The sequence below is a fragment of the Crassostrea angulata genome, chromosome 2, assembly GCF_025612915.1.
Source record: "Crassostrea angulata isolate pt1a10 chromosome 2, ASM2561291v2, whole genome shotgun sequence".
NCBI classification, from domain to species: Eukaryota; Metazoa; Mollusca; class Bivalvia; order Ostreida; family Ostreidae; genus Magallana; species Magallana angulata.
In genome coordinates, this window is record NC_069112.1 from 4850432 (window position 1) to 4870101 (window position 19670).

The 19670-nt window shown below is 36.9% G+C and overlaps 3 protein-coding genes across 6 annotated transcripts in view; 2 read left to right on the top strand and 1 right to left on the bottom strand.

The window, feature by feature from the left end:
* LOC128170743 (dynein axonemal heavy chain 6-like) overlaps positions 1-3549 on the top strand; it is a 29814-nt gene extending 26265 nt beyond the window's left edge. The window contains 6 exon segments of the mRNA XM_052836526.1: positions 106-227; positions 451-708; positions 1073-1319; positions 1606-1769; positions 2270-2492; positions 2775-3549. Of these exon segments, the coding sequence (XP_052692486.1) occupies positions 106-227; positions 451-708; positions 1073-1319; positions 1606-1769; positions 2270-2492; positions 2775-2878 (1118 nt within the window). The 3' untranslated portion in view covers positions 2879-3549.
* A 2009-nt stretch (positions 3550-5558) lies between these two features.
* On the bottom strand, positions 5559-11191 carry LOC128170727 (chromatin target of PRMT1 protein-like). Of its 4 annotated transcripts, none has more exons than XM_052836501.1 (8): positions 11040-11191; positions 10657-10737; positions 9736-9892; positions 8912-9101; positions 8289-8367; positions 7806-7844; positions 7667-7699; positions 5559-6541 (listed from the first exon to the last, which is right to left on the bottom strand). In XM_052836501.1, exons 2-8 carry the CDS (start codon positions 10713-10715, stop codon positions 6322-6324), a joined length of 777 nt encoding a protein of 258 aa, XP_052692461.1. In that variant the 5' UTR covers positions 10716-10737; positions 11040-11191; the 3' UTR covers positions 5559-6321. The 4 variants fall into 4 exon arrangements, with proteins under 4 accessions (XP_052692461.1, XP_052692459.1, XP_052692463.1 ...); XM_052836499.1 differs by having other exon boundaries at positions 5559-6544; XM_052836503.1 differs by lacking the exon at positions 7667-7699.
* A 300-nt stretch (positions 11192-11491) lies between these two features.
* LOC128170717 (meiosis-specific nuclear structural protein 1-like) lies at positions 11492-18551 on the top strand. The gene is made up of 10 exons (XM_052836488.1): positions 11492-11641; positions 12045-12263; positions 12512-12639; positions 13083-13185; positions 13409-13638; positions 13985-14201; positions 14640-14747; positions 15309-15431; positions 15912-16172; positions 17620-18551. Exons 1-10 carry the CDS (start codon positions 11639-11641, stop codon positions 17731-17733), a joined length of 1506 nt encoding a protein of 501 aa, XP_052692448.1. The 5' UTR covers positions 11492-11638; the 3' UTR covers positions 17734-18551.
* Positions 18552-19670: the final 1119 nt, after the last annotated feature.

Genomic DNA, 19670 nt, shown 5'->3' on the forward strand with positions numbered 1-19670 from the left:
CAAGTTTTATGTATGATCTTGCTGTGACATAGACAACAGTTTTCAACCTGATTTTTGTAAGATTTTACCTGACTTAGTGTAATATTTGTGTTTTGTTGTGTACAGGGATCTACTACGCCCCTGACTACCCGACTCTACAGGAGTACAGAGATTACATAGAGACCCTCCCCATTGTGGACGAACCCGAGATATTCGGCATGCACGAAAACGCCAACATCGCTTTCCAGGTAACTTATCTTATCACAGCAGGTTACTTGTTAAAAAAAAATAAAATAAACAAAGAACAGTACATGTGTACTTATCATTGTATAAAAATAAATCTTACATATTATTCAATGTTTAATGGAGAGAGTTGAAACCCTGCTACACTGAATAGATGATACATATAATAGTTAAGAGATATACTAGTTATAGAGATTTTGGAGATTCAATCGATGTTTTAATTAACAGGCGGAGGAGACTGGTCACCTGATCAGCACCATCTTGGATGTCCAACCTCGTCAGGCCAGCGGGGGAACAGGCAAATCCAACGACGACATCGTGTACGAGCTGGCAGAGAGCATTCTGGGTAAACTGATGGACAAACTCGACATCGAGCAGGCCAATCAGGAGATGTTTGAGCCCGACTCGAAGGGCCGACTCAACTCGCTCACCACCGTGCTCACTCAGGAGGTGGACAGGTTCAACAAACTGCTCAAGGTCATCAAGGTGAGAGTGAGGTCAAGGACATTTCTCATGTTGACCTTGTTATTATGTTTTCATGTTGGTGTAGCTTTTATTCTAAATTGAGCATGAAGAGATTTAGAATTTGTTCATCAAATTTATCTGGAAACATTGGAAAAAAAAGTCTTTGACACAATAATGCTTGATTTGAACAAATGATGATTAATTATGCCAAACTACGGCCAAAAAGTTCATCTTGAGTATTACTGGCAATTAATTTTTACCCATTGCTTTTATATCTGGCAAAAGATTTTAAATATGATGGATTCTAATCATATCAGATCATAAATGTCAGCCACCTTTCTACAATGTATGCCCTTGAACTAACCATGAGCAATCTCCCTCCCAGAATTCCCTGTACCAGCTACAGAAGGCCATCAAGGGTTTCGTGGTGATGAGTGAGGAGCTGGAGCTGGTCTACACCGCCTTCCTCAACAGCCAGGTCCCCAGTCTGTGGGCGGCCGCCGCCTACCCCTCCCTCAAACCCCTGGGGAGCTGGGTCAATGACCTGATTTATCGCTGCTCCTTCATTGATAACTGGGTCAGACATGGTCAGCCTCGCTCCTACTGGATGTCCGGATTTTTCTTCCCACAAGGTCAGTATTACTTGGAGAGTGACAGCTTGTTAATGACAGATCTTTTTGGAGATTGATGTTAAATAGAAAAGTTTTGAAACTCATTGGACCCAATTATAAAGGCACGTTAGGATGCAACTTTTTGTACATGTATTCATTTAAATGTATATTTAATCTCTATTCACATTGCTTTAAAATTCTTTTGGGATGAAAAGTATATAACTTGTGCATGAAGATTAATCCCTCTATATTATTCTATTAAATATTGTGTTTTAGGATGTTTTTGTTGTTACATCTTTCTGTGTAGGTTTCCTGACTGGCACGCTACAGAACTACGCCAGGAAGTATAACCTGCCGATTGATCACCTGACCTTCCACTTCCACCCACTCCCTCATTTCCGTGAGCAGAAGGAGGTCACTGCACAGATGGCCGAACTCAAGTTTGGGGAGGAGATTGAGCTTGATAAAGGGGTAGGTGGAAAATAGGTCAAACAGTCACCTACAAAGACAGATAGGATAATGTGTTGGTGCTAATTTTTTATGTACAAAAAAAGTTTCTCTGAGAAGATATAAAGATTTATTGTTACTGATGATCAGTTATTTTTACAGAGAAGGGGTCATTTAGTTTGATTTACATGAATATTAGTTTTTGCATAGCTCTTGCTCGGTTAAAGTGAAAAAAACTCACCAGGAGCCTATCAATCAACTTATATATCGCCAAATGAACTAATCAATCACAGAGAAATACTTATATATCGCCAAATGAACTAATAAATCAAAGAGAAATAACTTGAGACATTAGAATTCCCCAGTCTTAAATTCACCCGCTGACAACGAGGGCGAAAATAAAACGGAGGCAAAATTTTCCCTGTATACACTAATCAACTAGTGAGCCCCTAAATCCACCAAATTGAATCCTCTTACCAACAATTTCCCAATCAACTTATTTACCACCTCTCGCTGTCTTTCAGCTGCCGAACCCCGAGGATGGAGTGTTGGTCCACGGGATGTTCATGGACGGGTGTCGCTGGGACGAGAAAGAGATGGTTGTCACAGACTCCATTAAGGGCGTGATGAACTCCGCCCTCTGTATGTTCCACATGGAGCCCAAGATGGACTTTGTCCCCGATCCTGCTGACTATATTGCACCGCTGTACAAGACGTCAGCCAGGGCCGGTGTTCTCTCCACAACTGGTGAGTCGGGGGACAGGGTAAAAGAAAGGAGAAAGGAGGATACGATATCTATAACAATCAATTCGAAGTTGTTTTGGGGAGGGGGGTCTTAAAAAAATTTTGGGATGTCGGGTTGGGAACAGTTAGGTTTTTAAAATGTGTCTTTATTATCCACAATTTACTATAGGGACAGGACTCTTTAGTTAATAACTTACCTCCATACCTAGGAGCATTTATTTCTAGTGTGTCTATTTTAAAATCATTTTTTTTTTTTACGAAAAAATCATGACTTGTGTTTTGTAGGTCACTCCACCAACTTTGTTGTGTTTGTACATCTGCCGTCCAAACAGCCGCAGGATTACTGGATCTCTAAAGGTGCTGCCCTCTTGTGTCAGCTCAGTGAATAAAGGGCAGACAACTCTTAACACTACTCTATTGTGATGGAAGTTGATTTGTGAACACAGCATTTTTGTGTATATTTATGTTATGAACTTTAAAAGTTATGATTCCGCTATTATTCCGTCCTTGACCTTAATAATATTATTACTATTTATTATTTATGTTACAAAAACTGTGATAATATGGAGGTATTCGAGTGCATTTCGAGTTTGATTTTTTTTGGTGTATTAAACATGTATTTACAATGGATTTATTTTTGTATGTATATTATTTTTTACCTTTTTTTTGTTTACATTAAATGTTATTATTTCTTCTCCTAAGTGCAAATTGTACGTTAATGGCCTTCTTCAGAACTGTATCTATTTTCACTAAAGACATATAGTTATGTAATGAGAGACCTCTTTACCTGATTCCAAGTCTAAGTGTGCCTTTGTTACAACTTTTTTGTTGGTTAGATATATCTTTTTATTAGTTATAACAATTCAGTACAATGTACAATCATTGTGGGAACGGACCCCATTTTGCCTTTGCTGTGAATTTCACTTATAATCTTCAAGCAGGATATATTGTACACTGAAATTCATCAAGCATTCCTAAAGATTGTGATAATTTGGTTGTGAAGTTTGCCTTTTGTCATGTTGTAAAATTATTTGACCAATAAATGTTTCATTATAAAGTACTGCTTGTCAATCTTGTTTGACAGTGATGGGAGATCGGGCAGAGGTCGAAATCGTCATATTTATTGATGGATCTACATTCCAGGATGGCATGGCTATCCTTTCTCCCTAAAGCTATATGTCCTCTCAAATGTTTACATGTAGTATTTCTTGTATAATAATGACAGAGATATTTTTCATACTCTGCTTTCATCAATATTTGTTGATTATCCATGCTACTATATTAAAATACCGATAATACTAGACTCGAATTTTTGGGCTTTACCGAGAAATCGGAAGAGTACTGTCTTTTGTTTTATATATTTTTAACAATTTTGGTACTCGGAGATTACCAATTTTATTTTGATTTTTCTCAATTAGGCTTTGCTAATTAATAATCAACAAAATTTTTTTTAAAAATCTGGAAATCGTCTGAATTTTTCTGATTTTACAATCTTGCACATGCGCATTACATTCCCGCTAAATCACGGGATGCTCTTTAATTTATGTTTTCACAATATCACATTTGCAAGGATAAAATCAAAAACGTATGATACAAATACGTGTAGATTTTCATTACAAATTTGCTATATATTCGTTCATGGAAGAAAATATGGGAGATTAATAGAATCATTCATTATTACGAGTGTGGGATAGTGAAATTCCACCGAGGGGACAAGATTCACTGTCTAGGACGAGGCTTTGCCGAGTCCTAGACCGTGAATCTTGGCCCCGAGGTGTAATTTCTTTATCCCACACGAGTATATAATGAATGATTATTTTTCTCGCATTATATTAGCTTATAAAATGATGTTTGACAACTTTCTGTTATGACGTTCAAAAGATTACTTTCGGTTTATCCCTCCGCGTGCTTCAAATAGTGCAAGTTAAATGAAAGCATACGACAGTTTTTTCAATTAAAATATGAAAAATTGTAATTAATTATGCAACACAATTACTTAATGGATAATCTCAATGCACTATTTTGCATTTCCCTACAGCAGACAACGTTTGTTTACGTTTTAAAACAGCGTAGGTATACACAGTGTAAGACAGAAAAATCTCACACTGCTGTCTCACACCAGACAAACCGATCTCACACCGGTGATAATGCGAGAAAACTCTAAATCAGTGTTTTTAACATGAAAAATTCTGAGAGTTCTGAATGTCAACATGGTGTGCAAATTTGATATATCTTTTGTAAATGCCCGACATAATATGCAATGACAACCTGTGCACGCACGGGTCAAAGTCTAGTTAATTTCAATGAATCTTGTTGCCGATATGATCCACAAAATTATAAGTTCATTGAAGTGCAATTTCTAATAACAATGTAATTAAAGGATCATTGGCTATGAATATTCACATCCTTTACTCCATGATTTTCACCCAAACTACGAAAGTCGATGCCCTCAAATATTAACGAAACCTCAGTCCACAATATCCTTGCACACACATTGCAAGTAAACTGGGATTAACATGTATCTGAAAATCTTCACTGAAAAGAATTCAATTTTATGATACCCCTGTACAGAAACATGTTCAACAGAGCGAGTGCTCGCCAAAATTCCATATACCAACACAAATTTTGGAGAGTGCTCACTTTGTTGAACATGTGCAGAGATTAATAAAATTATCAATTCAAGTAAAATATTAGTGCTTTAGATTCATTGACTATCCCCATTCAAGAGAGCAAATTGAATTGTTATAGAACGGACTCAACTAGTATTATTAAAATGCAAAGAATACGCAATATTTTAAATTATTACATTTAGCATGTTTAGCCGTGTATTTTAATAAGCGTTTTTGAGAGAATTCTAAATGTTGTGCATATATTCATAAGGGTAGATTCTGAAATGAGCTTTATCAAATCTACATGAACTTATTGAGAAACCAATTTCCACCAAATATTTTAAACTTTAAGTACATGTATAATAATCCTGTATTCAAAATATGAATTTTTTTTTAATAGGGGTCTTATAAATATTGCTTGAATTAAAAGTATCAAAGAGTAAACAAACAAGACAAGCAATGATTGTAAGTATATTTTATATACTCTAACAGCATGAAAAACAAAATAAACATCTGCTACAAAACTTCTACAAAACACAACAGTCTACAGATAAGTGTTATATAAGTAGTACTAATGGGGGACAGTTAACAGAGGATAACATACAGGGAATTCTATGAACGTTCTACTGTGATCATCTGTAAATCCACAACACTAAAGCTTGGTGTTACATGATGGGTGGATCATACATAAAACACTCTCTGTTAACTATCTCTGATATTCTTTATAACACTATAACAATAAGTCCAATCTTTCACTCCAGTCATGTAATGTTGCCATATAAAATGAATGCTTGTACCACCCCTTGGCTCAATTATACAGCACCTCTTTTTTTTTTTTATGAACTTTATGTATAATTTATTCACACTAATATTCCCCTCTGTAAAACTGAGAGAAAACTCACTATCAATATCACCACACTATATAACTCCATCACAAGTCACCAAAAATATCTCCTAGTAAAAAAAATTTCAGACAAAAAAAATAGATTTGGTACGGAAGTCATTAAATTGGTTAATAATGCATATTGCACGTTCAGTTCACGATTTCAATGATGATTGTTAATGCTCCTCAAGTTTTTCATGTTCAATTCTACATGTTTATGTTCACTTGGTGTCCATATTCGGTTCAAGGTATTTCTTCTCAAGTGATCAGGTATTCATGTTAAGTTAAAGGTGTTCAAGTTCATTTGATGGTGTTCATGTTCATCTCTATGTGTTCATGTTCAGCTCTGTGACTCTGCCATGTAGGCGTCGAGTTCGGCGTCAAGGTGACTCCGTACGGTGGTGCTGCTCTTTGACATGTACATGTCTAGCTGGTTGTCCAACTCCTCCGCGGTCATGCCAACCTTTGACCCTCCGCGACCTCTGCCCCCACGACCACGACCCCCACGACCTCTCTGGAACCGGTTACCTCCCCTGTTACCACGACCCCCTCTCCCGCCTCTACTGAAAAAAGTCACACAATTAGAACCATAGGCACAAAGTGGCCAAGCATAAAATTTATTACAGCTAGCAACAATTTGATTTGGTATGTTCATCCATTAATTAATCAGACATCAATTTTAAAAAAAAACCAACATGCCAATCACAAAGTTTGAATAATTGCATTCATAATCAGAAGGCTTATCATCTATACTGGGTCCTAAAAATAAGCAAGGAATGCAAGTCAAAAAGAAACTGGTTTCAGACTTGTTAGACCAAAGTCCATCTTGTAAATAATAAACAGAAGTAGTTATTGTGAGGATCCAACACAATAGAAACGAACGATAAACAAACTGTAGGTAGGACTCCATAGAAAGCAACAAGGTTGTACTGTGTTCCAAAGCAACACAAGGTTGCACTGTGTCCTAAAGCAACATTACATTGAATTTCTTATTTGTTCTTTTTTTATTATTATTTAAAGCATATCAAAAATATACTCTGCATTAATTTAAAAGAGATTCTATTATGCAAAGCAGCTAAAGTTATTGAAATATTTTTTTCGTCAAAAAAAAACAAACAACAAACTTTCCCAATTTTTAAATTAATTGTTGTGATATTTCAAATATAAGCTTTAAAAGAAGGAACCAAATAAATTTGACCACAAAACACAGAAGCACCACTAGGTGTACATGTATGCAAGGGTGTGGAGGATGAGACATGCGTGACCTCCAGTGACTCACTTGTACTCGAAATACCCCCCTCTCCCTCTCCCACTACCACCATTTCTACAATATCATCCATCCGTGTAAACATAATTATTATGTAATAATGAATTATACTGAATACCATGACTACATAACACAAATGGTACTGAATATTCATGAGACTTACTACAAAAATCTGCATGCCATTCATGTAACTTTTCAAATTAAAATATTAGGCTCAGAAAGCAGGCAAAGCTTATTTATCCTATTCTAGATAAATACATGAAATGTACCATAACTTTAAAATCGATTATTATTTTAGCTTTGATTTTAAATTCATTCCAATACCCTTATCAAAGTTTGTTTGTCTCAACTAGAAATGTGAAATATTCATGCTACAAGGCCAATGGTCACACCCAAAGCAGCAGTGCATCAAACTCACAAGTTGTCATGGAAACCCCCACGTCCACGACCCCTACAAAATTCAAGGTCATTCCTTGCATGCTTCACTGATTACAAACAGTAGAACAGAAATAACACAGATAGTCTGCTGGAGAAAGAGAAAGTAGACTGGGACTTACCCTCGGTCTCCAAAGCCTCCCCTTCCTCGGCCCCGGCCTCTGTAAAACAAATCACACTCCACTTAATGGGAATCAATTTGACAAGAAAATTCTGGAGTCAAAAGTCTGTACAATCGTCTATGAAATCTAAATTTACATAATGAATCAAACTGACACCTTTGGAAAGTGAGAATTACCTGTTCTACGTTAAAATACTGATTTAATGACATGTTTTATAAGGTTTAAATAAATTCATCAAACTTTCTTTGTTGGGAGAGAGAAAAATACTGTAAAATTGCCACAACCACTGAGTTTTTACACCTACAAATATATATTTTTTAAAGTGACAAATACACACATCTACTTGCTCGTATTCATTGTTGACAAAAGTTAATCAGGATCATGAAGATGTTGACAAAGGTTTATCACGACATTACATTCCTAGACTTTGACAAGACTGATTACACATGATATTGGATACCAATAATCTACAGGTGGAGTTACCTGAATCCTCCTCCGCGTGGACTGCTGCCAAACCCTCCTCCTTGTTTGATTGGCTGTCCAAATCCTCCACGACCTCGCCCTGAAATACACCAGTCTCTAATCAATGATTACATCCACACCTGACACTCAAAATATATCTTTAAGGTAACATGACATGAATTGTTTTCCCTTTTTTTGATGATTCCTTTAACATTTGAAAATAAACAAATATTTAATTCTTTTCACAGCTCTATATATTCTAGAACTTACTAAAATACTGACTGTAAAAGAGTTTAAGACAAACCCAACATCCGTGTAAAATAACAGGTCAACATAAACTAAAAAGGTTAGGTTAAATTATTTCTTTAAACATTCTGTTCTACAAAGTTACAGGACACTATTTCTAGGGATATAACATATGCCGTGTTTACAACAGTAACACACCTGCTCTTAGGCTGATACACAGCCACCTCAACTAGTCTGCTAAAAAACATGACCTGACAAGGTAAATATCCATGATCTTCCTACATAAACCAAAAACCCATGAATGACCTTACTAACTTAAGAATCTCTATAACATAAACTGTGTTTACAACAGTGACAGACCTTTCTATAGCTCATTTGACCTACAAATTACCACCTACCTCTAGAGGTCATGCCGTCTCCCCCTCCCCGGGCCATGGATCCTCCTCTGGGTGCCCCTCCTCCTCGCTGACCTCTCACTCCGCCTCTCAGTCCTCGGTTGAATCCTCTGCCCCCTCCTCGCCCCCTCACTGCGTTCATGTTTAGACGAGCCTTCACATTCGTGTGTCCCAGTCGCTGCTTCAGACTCGCCTGTATTTATTACACAAGTACAATTACCAACTGTAGCCTGGATTTATTATACATATGAAGATTATAAAACTGTGAAAATACACAATATTTGAACATCAATTATCAAATATATGCAGATACTGTTTCTGGTTGAATCCATGCAATGCCTGATTTATCCACATACAAGGACAATTTTTGGATATTTAAAGCCTTATGAAGTTTGCCATTACAGTGATTTTTTTTTTCTTAGAAGGGGCCTGTGGCTTTTGAATTCAGAAAAAACATCAATGTTTTGGGGGTGTCGAAGGTTTGGTCAACTGGGAAAAACTAGCATTACTGTTTAAATAAGATAAACAATACAATAAATTGATTTGTTCCAATTCCATATTTTTCATATTGTATTCTTTTGATATTTCAGTGCTTTTCTTGTTTTCTCTTTAAAATCATAAAACATTCTGTTTTGTTAGAAGAGTGGGGCTAAACAAAAACTTAATGTGGAAAAAGCACAGGTCAATTTGAGAAAAAATCTGTGATATTAGCAAATAGAAAGGGTCAAACTTCAGACCAAAATAAGATTAGAAAAATCACTGCATGAATGACACTTTCTGCCAAACAAAATACACATAATAATAAAACTCAAATCCCTATCTCTCACCTTTTTAATCTTCAGTGCGGCCTGCACTGTGGGTCTGTTAGCCATCTGCTGAGCGAGTCTGCGATTGGCCGAGGATGCCTGCTGCGCGGCGGCCATCTTGGCCCTGATGGCCTGGGGGGAGGTGGGTGAGCTTGGGGTCTTGACAATGTTGGTGAATCTTCAGACAAGGAGACAGAATTAGTCTTACTAGGGTGTAAACCCGTCACTGCAAGACTCCACCTACTTTTTCTCCACACACTTTTTTTGTTAAGGTGGCTCATGACGGCAAGGCACATTTAAACATTGTCATGTGGTCTGTTTAAAAACCTTTCATTTACTGATCATCTCTCTGAATTACTTTTCACTTTTTTTTGCTGTGTTTTTGTACCCATCACTGCAAGGCTTCCAGCATGAACTGGACATTTGCCTTACTAGGGCACAGCAGTGCATTAGATGTTATTGCACTTTCTTGCTTTACAATTTTTTCTGCATTGTGAATCATATTTAACCATCATGACTTGTGCCTTACTAGAGCCACCATTGTGCAACAATCTAGCAACATTACTCCATGCACTTTTACAATTACTTACTCAAACTGCTCATGTCTCAATAACTTCATTTCCTACTCTCATTTCACCATGCATTTAATTCAAAAGCTAAAATTATATTAACCATAATTTGAAATATTGTATTCAATTCCCTTAAAAAAATTATTTCTATCTAAACTTTTCTCATCTATACTTCATAAATATACATCATTTGCATATATCAACATGCTTGTTGCACACAAGTTGCATTTGTGCTGGAGCAAGAAGATTCTGGTCGGTTTTATGGAACATCCTCTCTTTCAACACACTATTTCTTGAGATGATGGATCCCGGGTGGACCCCCCTTGCTAGGACCTCTTGAAGGTGTTGACACCAGGGGTCTACCCCTGCTCACCTGTCATTTAGGGACATCTTGGTCGTGCTCTTCAGCACTATCTTTGCTGGAACCGCCATCTTTCCTGCACTGCTTTATCTTCTAAATGAAACGAAAATGAAAATACAATTTCCCCAGAATGTGTACATACATAATACATAACAGTTATTTCTCTGTTGAAACTGTTTCACCCAAGATGCAATTTGTGTGAAAAAACTGAATTACGTGATGTTTATTTCACTTTACGTTAAAATATACCACTGAGTCTGACTTTACTAAGATAATTGGTGGCGGTTGAGAGACCAACTGATCTATCAACCACTTAGAAAGATCCCAATTTAGTTCATATCACTAAAATAAATTCCTTTAGGCCTGTACTGTGGAAGTATATGTCTTATCCTTACCCTTACAGACTCCAAATTAATCCGATGGGTGTTTCAATGTTGTGATTTTAAGAGATTCTTTGGCTTTGCCTTGAATTGTGTACAAACGTCAGATAACCGGAAGTGCTTTTTGTTGATATCGAATTTCTCTTAGAGGTCCGAAAAGTTACGATTGGTTTTCAAGGAAAATTTCATTCTACAACTTTAATTTCTGTCATTTGAAGACAATTTAAAAAAGATATATATGCAATATCTAAAATCATAGATTTGCGGATTTTTTTAAAAAAGTTTAATCTTCCGTTTTTGTCCGGAATAATAATGGCCGCTCTAAGAAATAATAGAATCTTCCAATATGGGGGATGAGGATTCTTTATTATATTTAAAAGGAAATATATCATCAGCATATAACTTTTATTGATATTCCAGTCTAAAATAATACGTTAATAACTATAGTAGTAAATCTTAGGACAATACTTTATCTGGGAAGATATTATGAACAATTATTACAATCTATGTTAACCTGTACCAACCTAGCAACAGACTGATCCAAGTGCAAACACAAATAACACCGGGAGCCTCTTTGAATATCGTACGCGAGGAATAAGCAAATATCGAACAAGATGGTAAGTTGATTTAGATTACATTAGTGAAGAAATCAAGTTTGTTTAATGCACAACATGATTCTTAAACTGAATCATGTTACATTCAAGTAAATAAAACTTCTGAACATGCTGAAATATTGTATAGAATGTGCATGTTTGTCGTTTTCAACAATTCTGTTTTGTGTATCATATTCATATGCATGATATGTATATCGCATTTCCTCTGCTTTGTTTTCATTTGATTCGTTTACTTGGTGTATTGGATTTTACTGTATAAGTTTGATTTATTGTTGGTTTTTATTGTCAAAAGAGATGGAAAAGTGTGTTGTTACTGTTGTAGTGACTGCTTATTATACGATCAGTTTGAATTATATTCTCCCCTTATTAAACCCCTATAAATAATGAATGCCCTTTTTCCCCGTAGACAACTGTTCGTCGAGCCCTGACAGGTGGGGCAAGAGAGAGGCAGCTCGAAAACATGAGGAGGCAGGAAGATTATCGGGAGGACACAATTCGTCGGCTGCACGAGGAGAAAAGATTAGAAGCCAATATGAGTAATGAAGAAAGGATATCAGAGAAACGATTTATAAGGCGTACAATGATGGAACAAAAAGAAAGAGAAATGGAAGAAGCAATATTAAAGGTAAAGTTCTGATTTTTTCAACTGAAAAGGAGAGAATTGTCAGAATTGTCAATAACAGCTCATTTATAAGGAGGATGAGAGGAGTTTAACCAAAATGAATGTTATCTGAAGAGAATTTGACATAACTTTCATAAGATATGAAATTATTGCTTACATTTTATAGCTTCTTCTCTGATGAAAATAATGCAGAATATCACTGAATATGTGTATCAGTAAATCTGATGTCAATTTTGAATGCTACACTCCAGGCACAGAGGGACCGTTTGATCCGAGAGGAACAGATGTTACAGGAGGAGAGACTGGCTGCAGAGCTAGAGAAGAGGAAACTAGATTCCATCAGGGACGAGAAGATGAGACAGCAAATCAGGGAAACCAGGTAAAACAAACAAGAGTAATCTGATTTTGCTTTAATAAAAACCTACATGTTTGAAAACATACTGGAAATTAAGAGGTTTTTTTTAACAGAGTTCTTAAATTCGAATTTTTGAAATAGGGATTTGTCTTTTCCAGTAACAACTTCAGTCAGTTATCTTAGATGTTTATACACACATCATATGCCTCAAGTATTTCTGTCATTCATAGAATCATAAAAAATAATTGTCAAGTTATTAAAATACTCTCTTCAGGCAAAACTTACCCAAAGTATTTGAATTACTGAATATTTAATTCTTAGTTTTCCACTCTGTTAATTTACATTCAATTGGTGATGTCAATTTTGAAAGAATTTTTTTTTGTAACCTTTCTTTGAAGTGTCAATATCCTGAAATGTAGGTTTTTGAGATAATTTTAGTGAACCAATTCAATTTACTTTGTTTACAGTTTAGAGTTGAGAGAATTAGAAGCTAAGCTACGATCTGCGTACATGAACAAAGAAAGGACTGCCCAGATAGCAGAGAAAGAGGCCATTAAATTTGATGTCATGGTAAATATATCTAATAAATTCCTCACGTTGAAAACAAAACAGTATTGCAATTTAATCTTGCTTTTAGTCTCTACTCCCCTGCTGCCTCTGAAAAATTAATTGAAAATTAGTTTTGTTACCCAAGTTTTCATAGTACAGATTACTAAATTTGTTTTCTGCATTAACGATCAGAACATTACCGTAACGTTCTTAGTAATGAGGCCTTTTAAAATTTTTTTTTTAGAAACGTGACTCTGAGATAGCTCGCGAGATGAAGATTGAGCACGAGCGAGCAGAGGAGGCAGCTCGGCAGCGCGAGGTGGAGAAGTACCGGGAACAGATCCGGTACCAACAGGAGCTGGAGAGACAGCTGGAGGAGCGCGAGGAGCAGAAACAGCAGGCCTACGAGGAGTTCCTGAAGGAGAAGCTGATGATCGACGAGATCGTCCGCAAGATCTACGAGGAGGACCAGAGGTACGCCACAGGGACAGAGTGTCTTGTTTCATACTTTATCTTTGTGTTAAGGACATAAAGTCTTTTGTATGTTCAAAACTAAAGTCTTTGTACATTTTGTTTACGTTAAGGAGATAATATTACAGTGCAGTTCCATTTTGTTACCTGGTCTACGTTTACGTCCATGTTTAGGAGTCACTTAAGCAACACACTGTTCCTTTTTGTCATATTCTTGATTTGAAAGATAATGTTTATGAATTCATAAATAAATGTTAAAGAGTTAGTGTACAGGTGGGGAAAGGGAGCTTGAGTTGATGATGGCAATGATCCGACTCCAGAAACTTACAAATAATGAATTTTTTTTTAGAGAGAGGGAGCTGACGATGGCCAAGAAGAAGGCAACCCAGAAGTACATCTCGGAGTTCAAGGAGGCGCGCGAGGAATGGAAGGTCTTGGAACGCGAGAGGATGGAGGAGGAGAACCGCAAAATCCTACAGTTCTCCCGGCTCCAGGAACAGCGGGAAAACGCGCGCATGGAGAGCAAGAAACAAAAGGAGGAGGCCATGGCCCGCGTACAGAACGCTGTGAGTAGATTTATTTACCATGGGGGAAAGGGAAAGTAGAGAGGGGGATTGGGGCAGAGTATTATAAAGTGTAAGGATGACTAATACACTAAGGGAAGCTTCAAAGGAGAATTGAATTATAAAGAAAGAGAGGGAAAGTGGGGAAAGAGGTAGCATTGGGAAAGGGGGGGGGATGTTATATTGTACAATGTTTAGTTATTTTTGATAATCTTAATTTTTTTAGCAAATTCATGTGATTTCAAATTGTAACCTATTATTTTCATTTTATCAAAACATTTTTTTAGACAATGACAAAGACTAATTCTAAAATTATAATACTCATGCTAAATGTCAGACAAATCATATGACTGTATTGGTTTATGGATGTCTTTAAAAAAGGACCATTTAGTAAGATGAAGAAATTTTATCTCTAACATAAGACGATTGATTTCCTTTCAGCTGGCAGAAGACATCGCAGCTAAGGACGCCGCCCGAGAGGAGATGGAGAGAATCCGCATGGAGCTGTATCTGGAGGAGCAAGAGGAGAAAGAAAGACAGAAAGAAAGGGTAGGTGGATCCAAGTTCTGTATCACAAGTATTGAGGTGGATCCAAGTTCTGTGTCACAAGTATTGAGGTGGATCCAAGTTCTGTATCACAAGTAGTTGTCATATTGGGGTGGACCTTAGTTTCTGGGATCAGAAGAATATTGTATTTTTCAAATGATATGTTTCAGACTTCACATAAGGAAGATCAGTGAATCTCTGTGATATCACATACTGTAGATTCCTAAATAAACGCGAGGAATTATTATTTGCGTAAAATTGGGAGAAGCACATCTTGCAAGTTTTAAAATCTCATTTTAATTTTTTGAACAGATAAAACTAAATGGACCTATTATAAAAATTAGGCATTCGCAATTTTATTTTCCCGCAATTTGATGCAAAATGTTTGAATCGCGGAATGTAAATATTTGCAAAGAATAAGGAATACAGTATATTACTTTAGAAAATACAACTTTTTTCAAACTGATTGTTAAATATCTCTTTCATTATAAATGATTCCGTGGCTCGGAATTGAATGACAAATGTTTTTGGATGGTTCTGATTGGCTGCTATTTTTGTACACAGGATGACATGGAGAGGAGGATCAGACAGAGGCTGGAGCTACAGAGTACACACGCCCAACAGATGCACTTCAAGAATCTCCGACGGAAGGCCGAGGAAGACGAGGAGGAGGAGTTCAGGCAACAGGTAAAGGGACACAACTCTTGGGATATAGTTATAACTGCAGTTGTTATAAGGGGGAGGGGCGGGGGGGAGAGTAACTCTTTTGTTACATTGATAATGGGGGCATTTCTGTAACTTCAGTTATGAAGAGAATAACTCTGGCCCCTGGGCCATAAAAGTAAGACGAGCTTACTTTTGATCTCAATCTCACTTTTGCAATATACCTTTTGTAAAAGTGAGACTGAGATCAAAAGTGAGCTCGTCTAACTTTTAAGCCCGGGGGCCTGTGGCTAAAGTCATAAAGTCTGGGAAGGGACAAATCTGTAACCTTAGATGTTATAAAAGGGGGTCACTCTGTAACATCAGGCGTCATTAAGACAGATTCCCTATGGAACTTAACTATCATTATAGCACTCAGGTTGACATGATGCTCTGTAATTTCAATAATTTTCCCAATGGTTTCTTTACTACAATTGAATTCATGCTGATATAATTGCATTGCAGATGATGGCCAAATTTGCGGAGGATGACCGCATCGAGCAGATGAATGCCAACAAGCGCCGCATGAAGCAGCTTGAGCACAAGCGAGCAGTGGAGAAGCTCATTGATGACAGGAAGTCTCAGTTCGCCGCAGACCGCGAGCGGGAGCTTGAGGAGCGCCGTGAGGAGGAGAGGATGGAGGCATTCAGGAAACAGATCATTGAGGAGGAGAGACAGAAACTGCTCAGGGAGCACGCCATGAGGCTGCTGGGATATCTACCCAAGGTAAGGGCTAATACTGATATCTACCCAAGGTAAGGGCTAATACTGATATCTACCTAAGGTAAGGGCTATTACTGATATCTACCCAAGGTAAGGGCTAATACTGATATCTACCTAAGGTAAGGGCTAATACTGATATCTACCCAAGGTAAGGGCTAATACTGATATCTACATAAGGTAAGGGCTAATACTGATATCTACCCAAGGTAAGGGCTAATAGTGATATCTACCCAAGGTAAGGGCTAATACTGATATCTATACAAGGTAAGGGCTAATACTGATATCTACCTAAGGTAAGGGCTAATACTGATATCTACCCAAGGTAAGGGCTAATACTGATATCTACCCAAGGTAAGGGCTAATACTGATATCTATACAAGGTAAGGGCTAATAGTGATATCTACCCAAGGTAAGGGCTAATACTGATATCTATACAAGGTAAGGGCTAATAGTGATATCTACCCAAGGTAAGGGCTAATACTGATATCTACCTAAGGTAAGGGCTAATACTGATATCTATACAAGGTAAGGGCTAATACTGATATCTACCTAAGGTAAGGGCTAATAGTGATATCTATACAAGGTAAGGGCTAATAGTGATATCTACCCAAGGTAAGGGCTAATACTGATATCTATACAAGGTAAGGGCTAATAGTGATATCTACCCAAGGTAAGGGCTAATACTGATATCTACCTAAGGTAAGGGCTAATAGTGATATCTATACAAGGTAAGGGTTAATACTGATATCTACCTAAGGTAAGGGCTAATAGTGATATCTACCCAAGGTAAGGGCTAATACTGATATCTACCTAAGGTAAGGGCTAATAGTGATATCTATACAAGGTAAGGGCTAATACTGATATCTACCTAAGGTAAGGGTTAATAGTGATATTTACCTAAGGTAAGGGCTAATACTGATATCTACATAAGGTAAGGGCTAATACTGATATCTACCCAAGGTAAGGGCTAATACTGATATCTACATAAGGTAAGGGCTAATACTGATATCTACCCAAGGTAAGGGCTAATTCTGATATCTACCCAAGGTAAGGGTTTATACAAGTTAAGTTTAAGTATTCAATGCATACCAAATTAAACACATATCTTATTAACCACGTGTTTGCCTCATTTAGCAGTGGATGTCTTCCATGGTGTAAATTTTTGATATGACACAGTGACTGTGATATCATCACTACAGATTTTTACACATTATTTTTGAAATGAAATGAGGATCTTTTCCATAAAAAATTCTATAAAACAGGAATTTAAAAATTCAAAACGAGAATAAAAAAAATGTGATTATAAAATCTCTCCAAGACCCAGGCATAGAAAACACACAACTCATTGGATTTAAATCATTTATTATTGCAAATGGTGAGAGATCACCAATTTGCCTAGGTTCATTCATATAGAGATATAGGTGAAACTGATGTAATAATCTTATTGTAGGGAGTGATCCGTGACTCGGGCGACCTAAACATGCTGGGGTCAGAGTTCAAGGACGCATACAGTAAGCGTCAGATTGACCCGTTCGACGAGGAGGCGTGGGACCAGCGTCGGTAGGAAACCGACCAATCAAAATTAGGCATCTGTGATAATGAAATTCTACAAAATGAACTAATATTCCGTTCCATCATTGGATAGCTGTACATTGTTTCTGGAATACATGTATGTTATTGGGTGATGTTAATGGCAGAACATGTATGGTAATGAACTATTTTAATGGATTGTCAATTTGTGTAAATAATGGTCGGCAGTGGACAAAAGCCATTACTTTCTCATGAATTCTTTTTTCTCAGTGTAAGTGTGTGTGTGTGTGTGAATGAGAGAGAAAAGAGTGTGTGATTGTTTAGGAAGACAGGAATGTTGGCATATCTGATAACCGTCAAGGAGTCTTTTTTTAAACAGTACCTGTATTCTCCTTTGCTGCATTTTGTTTGGTATTGTAACTGGATAAAGCTGATTGACGTGGTAGTGATATTCTGGGTATATAATACATTGCGTTCTGTGATGTCTGTTTCCTTACTCTGCTATGCAGGTGAACTGACTATAAATCCCCAGTATTAGTGTATATATACTGATAATTGCTGCAGTGTATGGATGTTTATAGAGATGATGCCTATTTCTCTATAATCAAGTGCTATTAGTGTCGCTATATTTTATTTCTTATCTTAAAAATGTAAAAGAAGTTAAATTATTAAAAGACACTCTTTACAAGTAAGCCTGTCTGTTTTTCAGATTGACAGATGTTTGAACTTTTTAGACTCTCCATGTTTTGAAGAGAGGATTAAGATAAAAATGTTTGTCTCTTTCTGAAACCCATGTTTGCGTAAATCATGCCATTTATACAAGATATTTAATCTGTGACTTAATAAATAAGAAAAGAAACCTAAATTTTGGTGTTGACTTGTAATTTGTCCCAATTTATTACAAAATTAAGGCACCCAGTTTTCTGTTGTGCTTAGCAGATAAAAGAAGGTAGGATATAGATAGTCTAGAGAAGACATCAGGCCCTGGGGCCATAAAACTTGGACGAGCCCACTTTTAATCTCAGTCTCACTATACATTCCTTTTGTAAACATGAGACTGAGATCAGAAGTGAGCTCGTCTAAGTTTTATGGCCCCGGGGCCTGATGTCTTAAGTGTTATGGCCCTGGGGCCTGATGTCTAAGTTTTATGGCCCCGGGGCCTGTCCATCACAGGTTAACTCCAATGCAAGCTGGTACCTAGCGCAGCTTGTTGGACCAAGACTGCATATTAAGAGCCATATCTAAAGACTGAACAACAAGTGACCACAGCATGGTTTGCACCACCAACTCCGAGTTACTGGCCTATAATGCCTTTGACCACTGAGCCATGCGCTCCACAATCCACTCTCACAACTTTCTTATTGACATGGCCATCACTATCCCTGGATGTTACTGTGTTAACGTTTAACACAGAATTAAAAGATTAAAAGCTTCGATGTTTACAACTTTTATTTGTTCTACATGAGTATACACACAAATTATGGATCATGGCAATTTGTATCAACATCAAATGTCAGATTCATATTTTCTCTGGTCCAATGCCTAATTAATTAATTAGACAAACGATTCACATTCAAAAAATGGTTGTCCCAGTTCATTAAAATAGTAATCACGTGATAATTATTGGAGAACAATTCTGTGGTGTCTAATTTTCTCGCATTATCACCGGTGTGAGATCGGTTTGTCCGGTGTGAGACAGCAGTGTGAGATTTTTCTGTCTTACACTGTGTATTACTACGTCGTTTTAAAACGTAAACAAACGTTGTCTGCGGTAGGGAAATGCAAAATAGTGCATTGAGATTATCCATTAAGTAATTGTGTTGCATAATTACAATTTTTCATATTTTAATTGAAAAAAACTGTCGTATGCTTTAATTTAACTTGCACTATTTGAAGCACGCGGAGGGATAAACCGAAAGTAATCTTTTGAACGTCATAACAGACAGTTGTCAAACATCATTTTTTAAGCTA

Excerpts from the sequence above, each read along its gene's own strand:
- LOC128170727 (XM_052836499.1), bottom strand. The coding sequence starts at position 10,715 with ATGGCGGTTCCAGCAAAGATAGTGCTGAAGAGCACGACCAAGATGTCC. Across the intron at positions 9,893-10,656 it reads AAGATGTCCCTAAATGACAG|ATTCACCAACATTGTCAAGA; the intron begins GTGAGCAGGGGT and ends CCTTGTCTGAAG. Across the intron at positions 9,102-9,735 it reads CCGCACTGAAGATTAAAAAG|GCGAGTCTGAAGCAGCGACT; the intron begins GTGAGAGATAGG and ends TAATAAATACAG.
- LOC128170717 (XM_052836488.1), top strand. Across the intron at positions 13,639-13,984 it reads ATCTACGAGGAGGACCAGAG|AGAGAGGGAGCTGACGATGG; the intron begins GTACGCCACAGG and ends ATTTTTTTTTAG. Across the intron at positions 14,202-14,639 it reads TGGCCCGCGTACAGAACGCT|CTGGCAGAAGACATCGCAGC; the intron begins GTGAGTAGATTT and ends ATTTCCTTTCAG.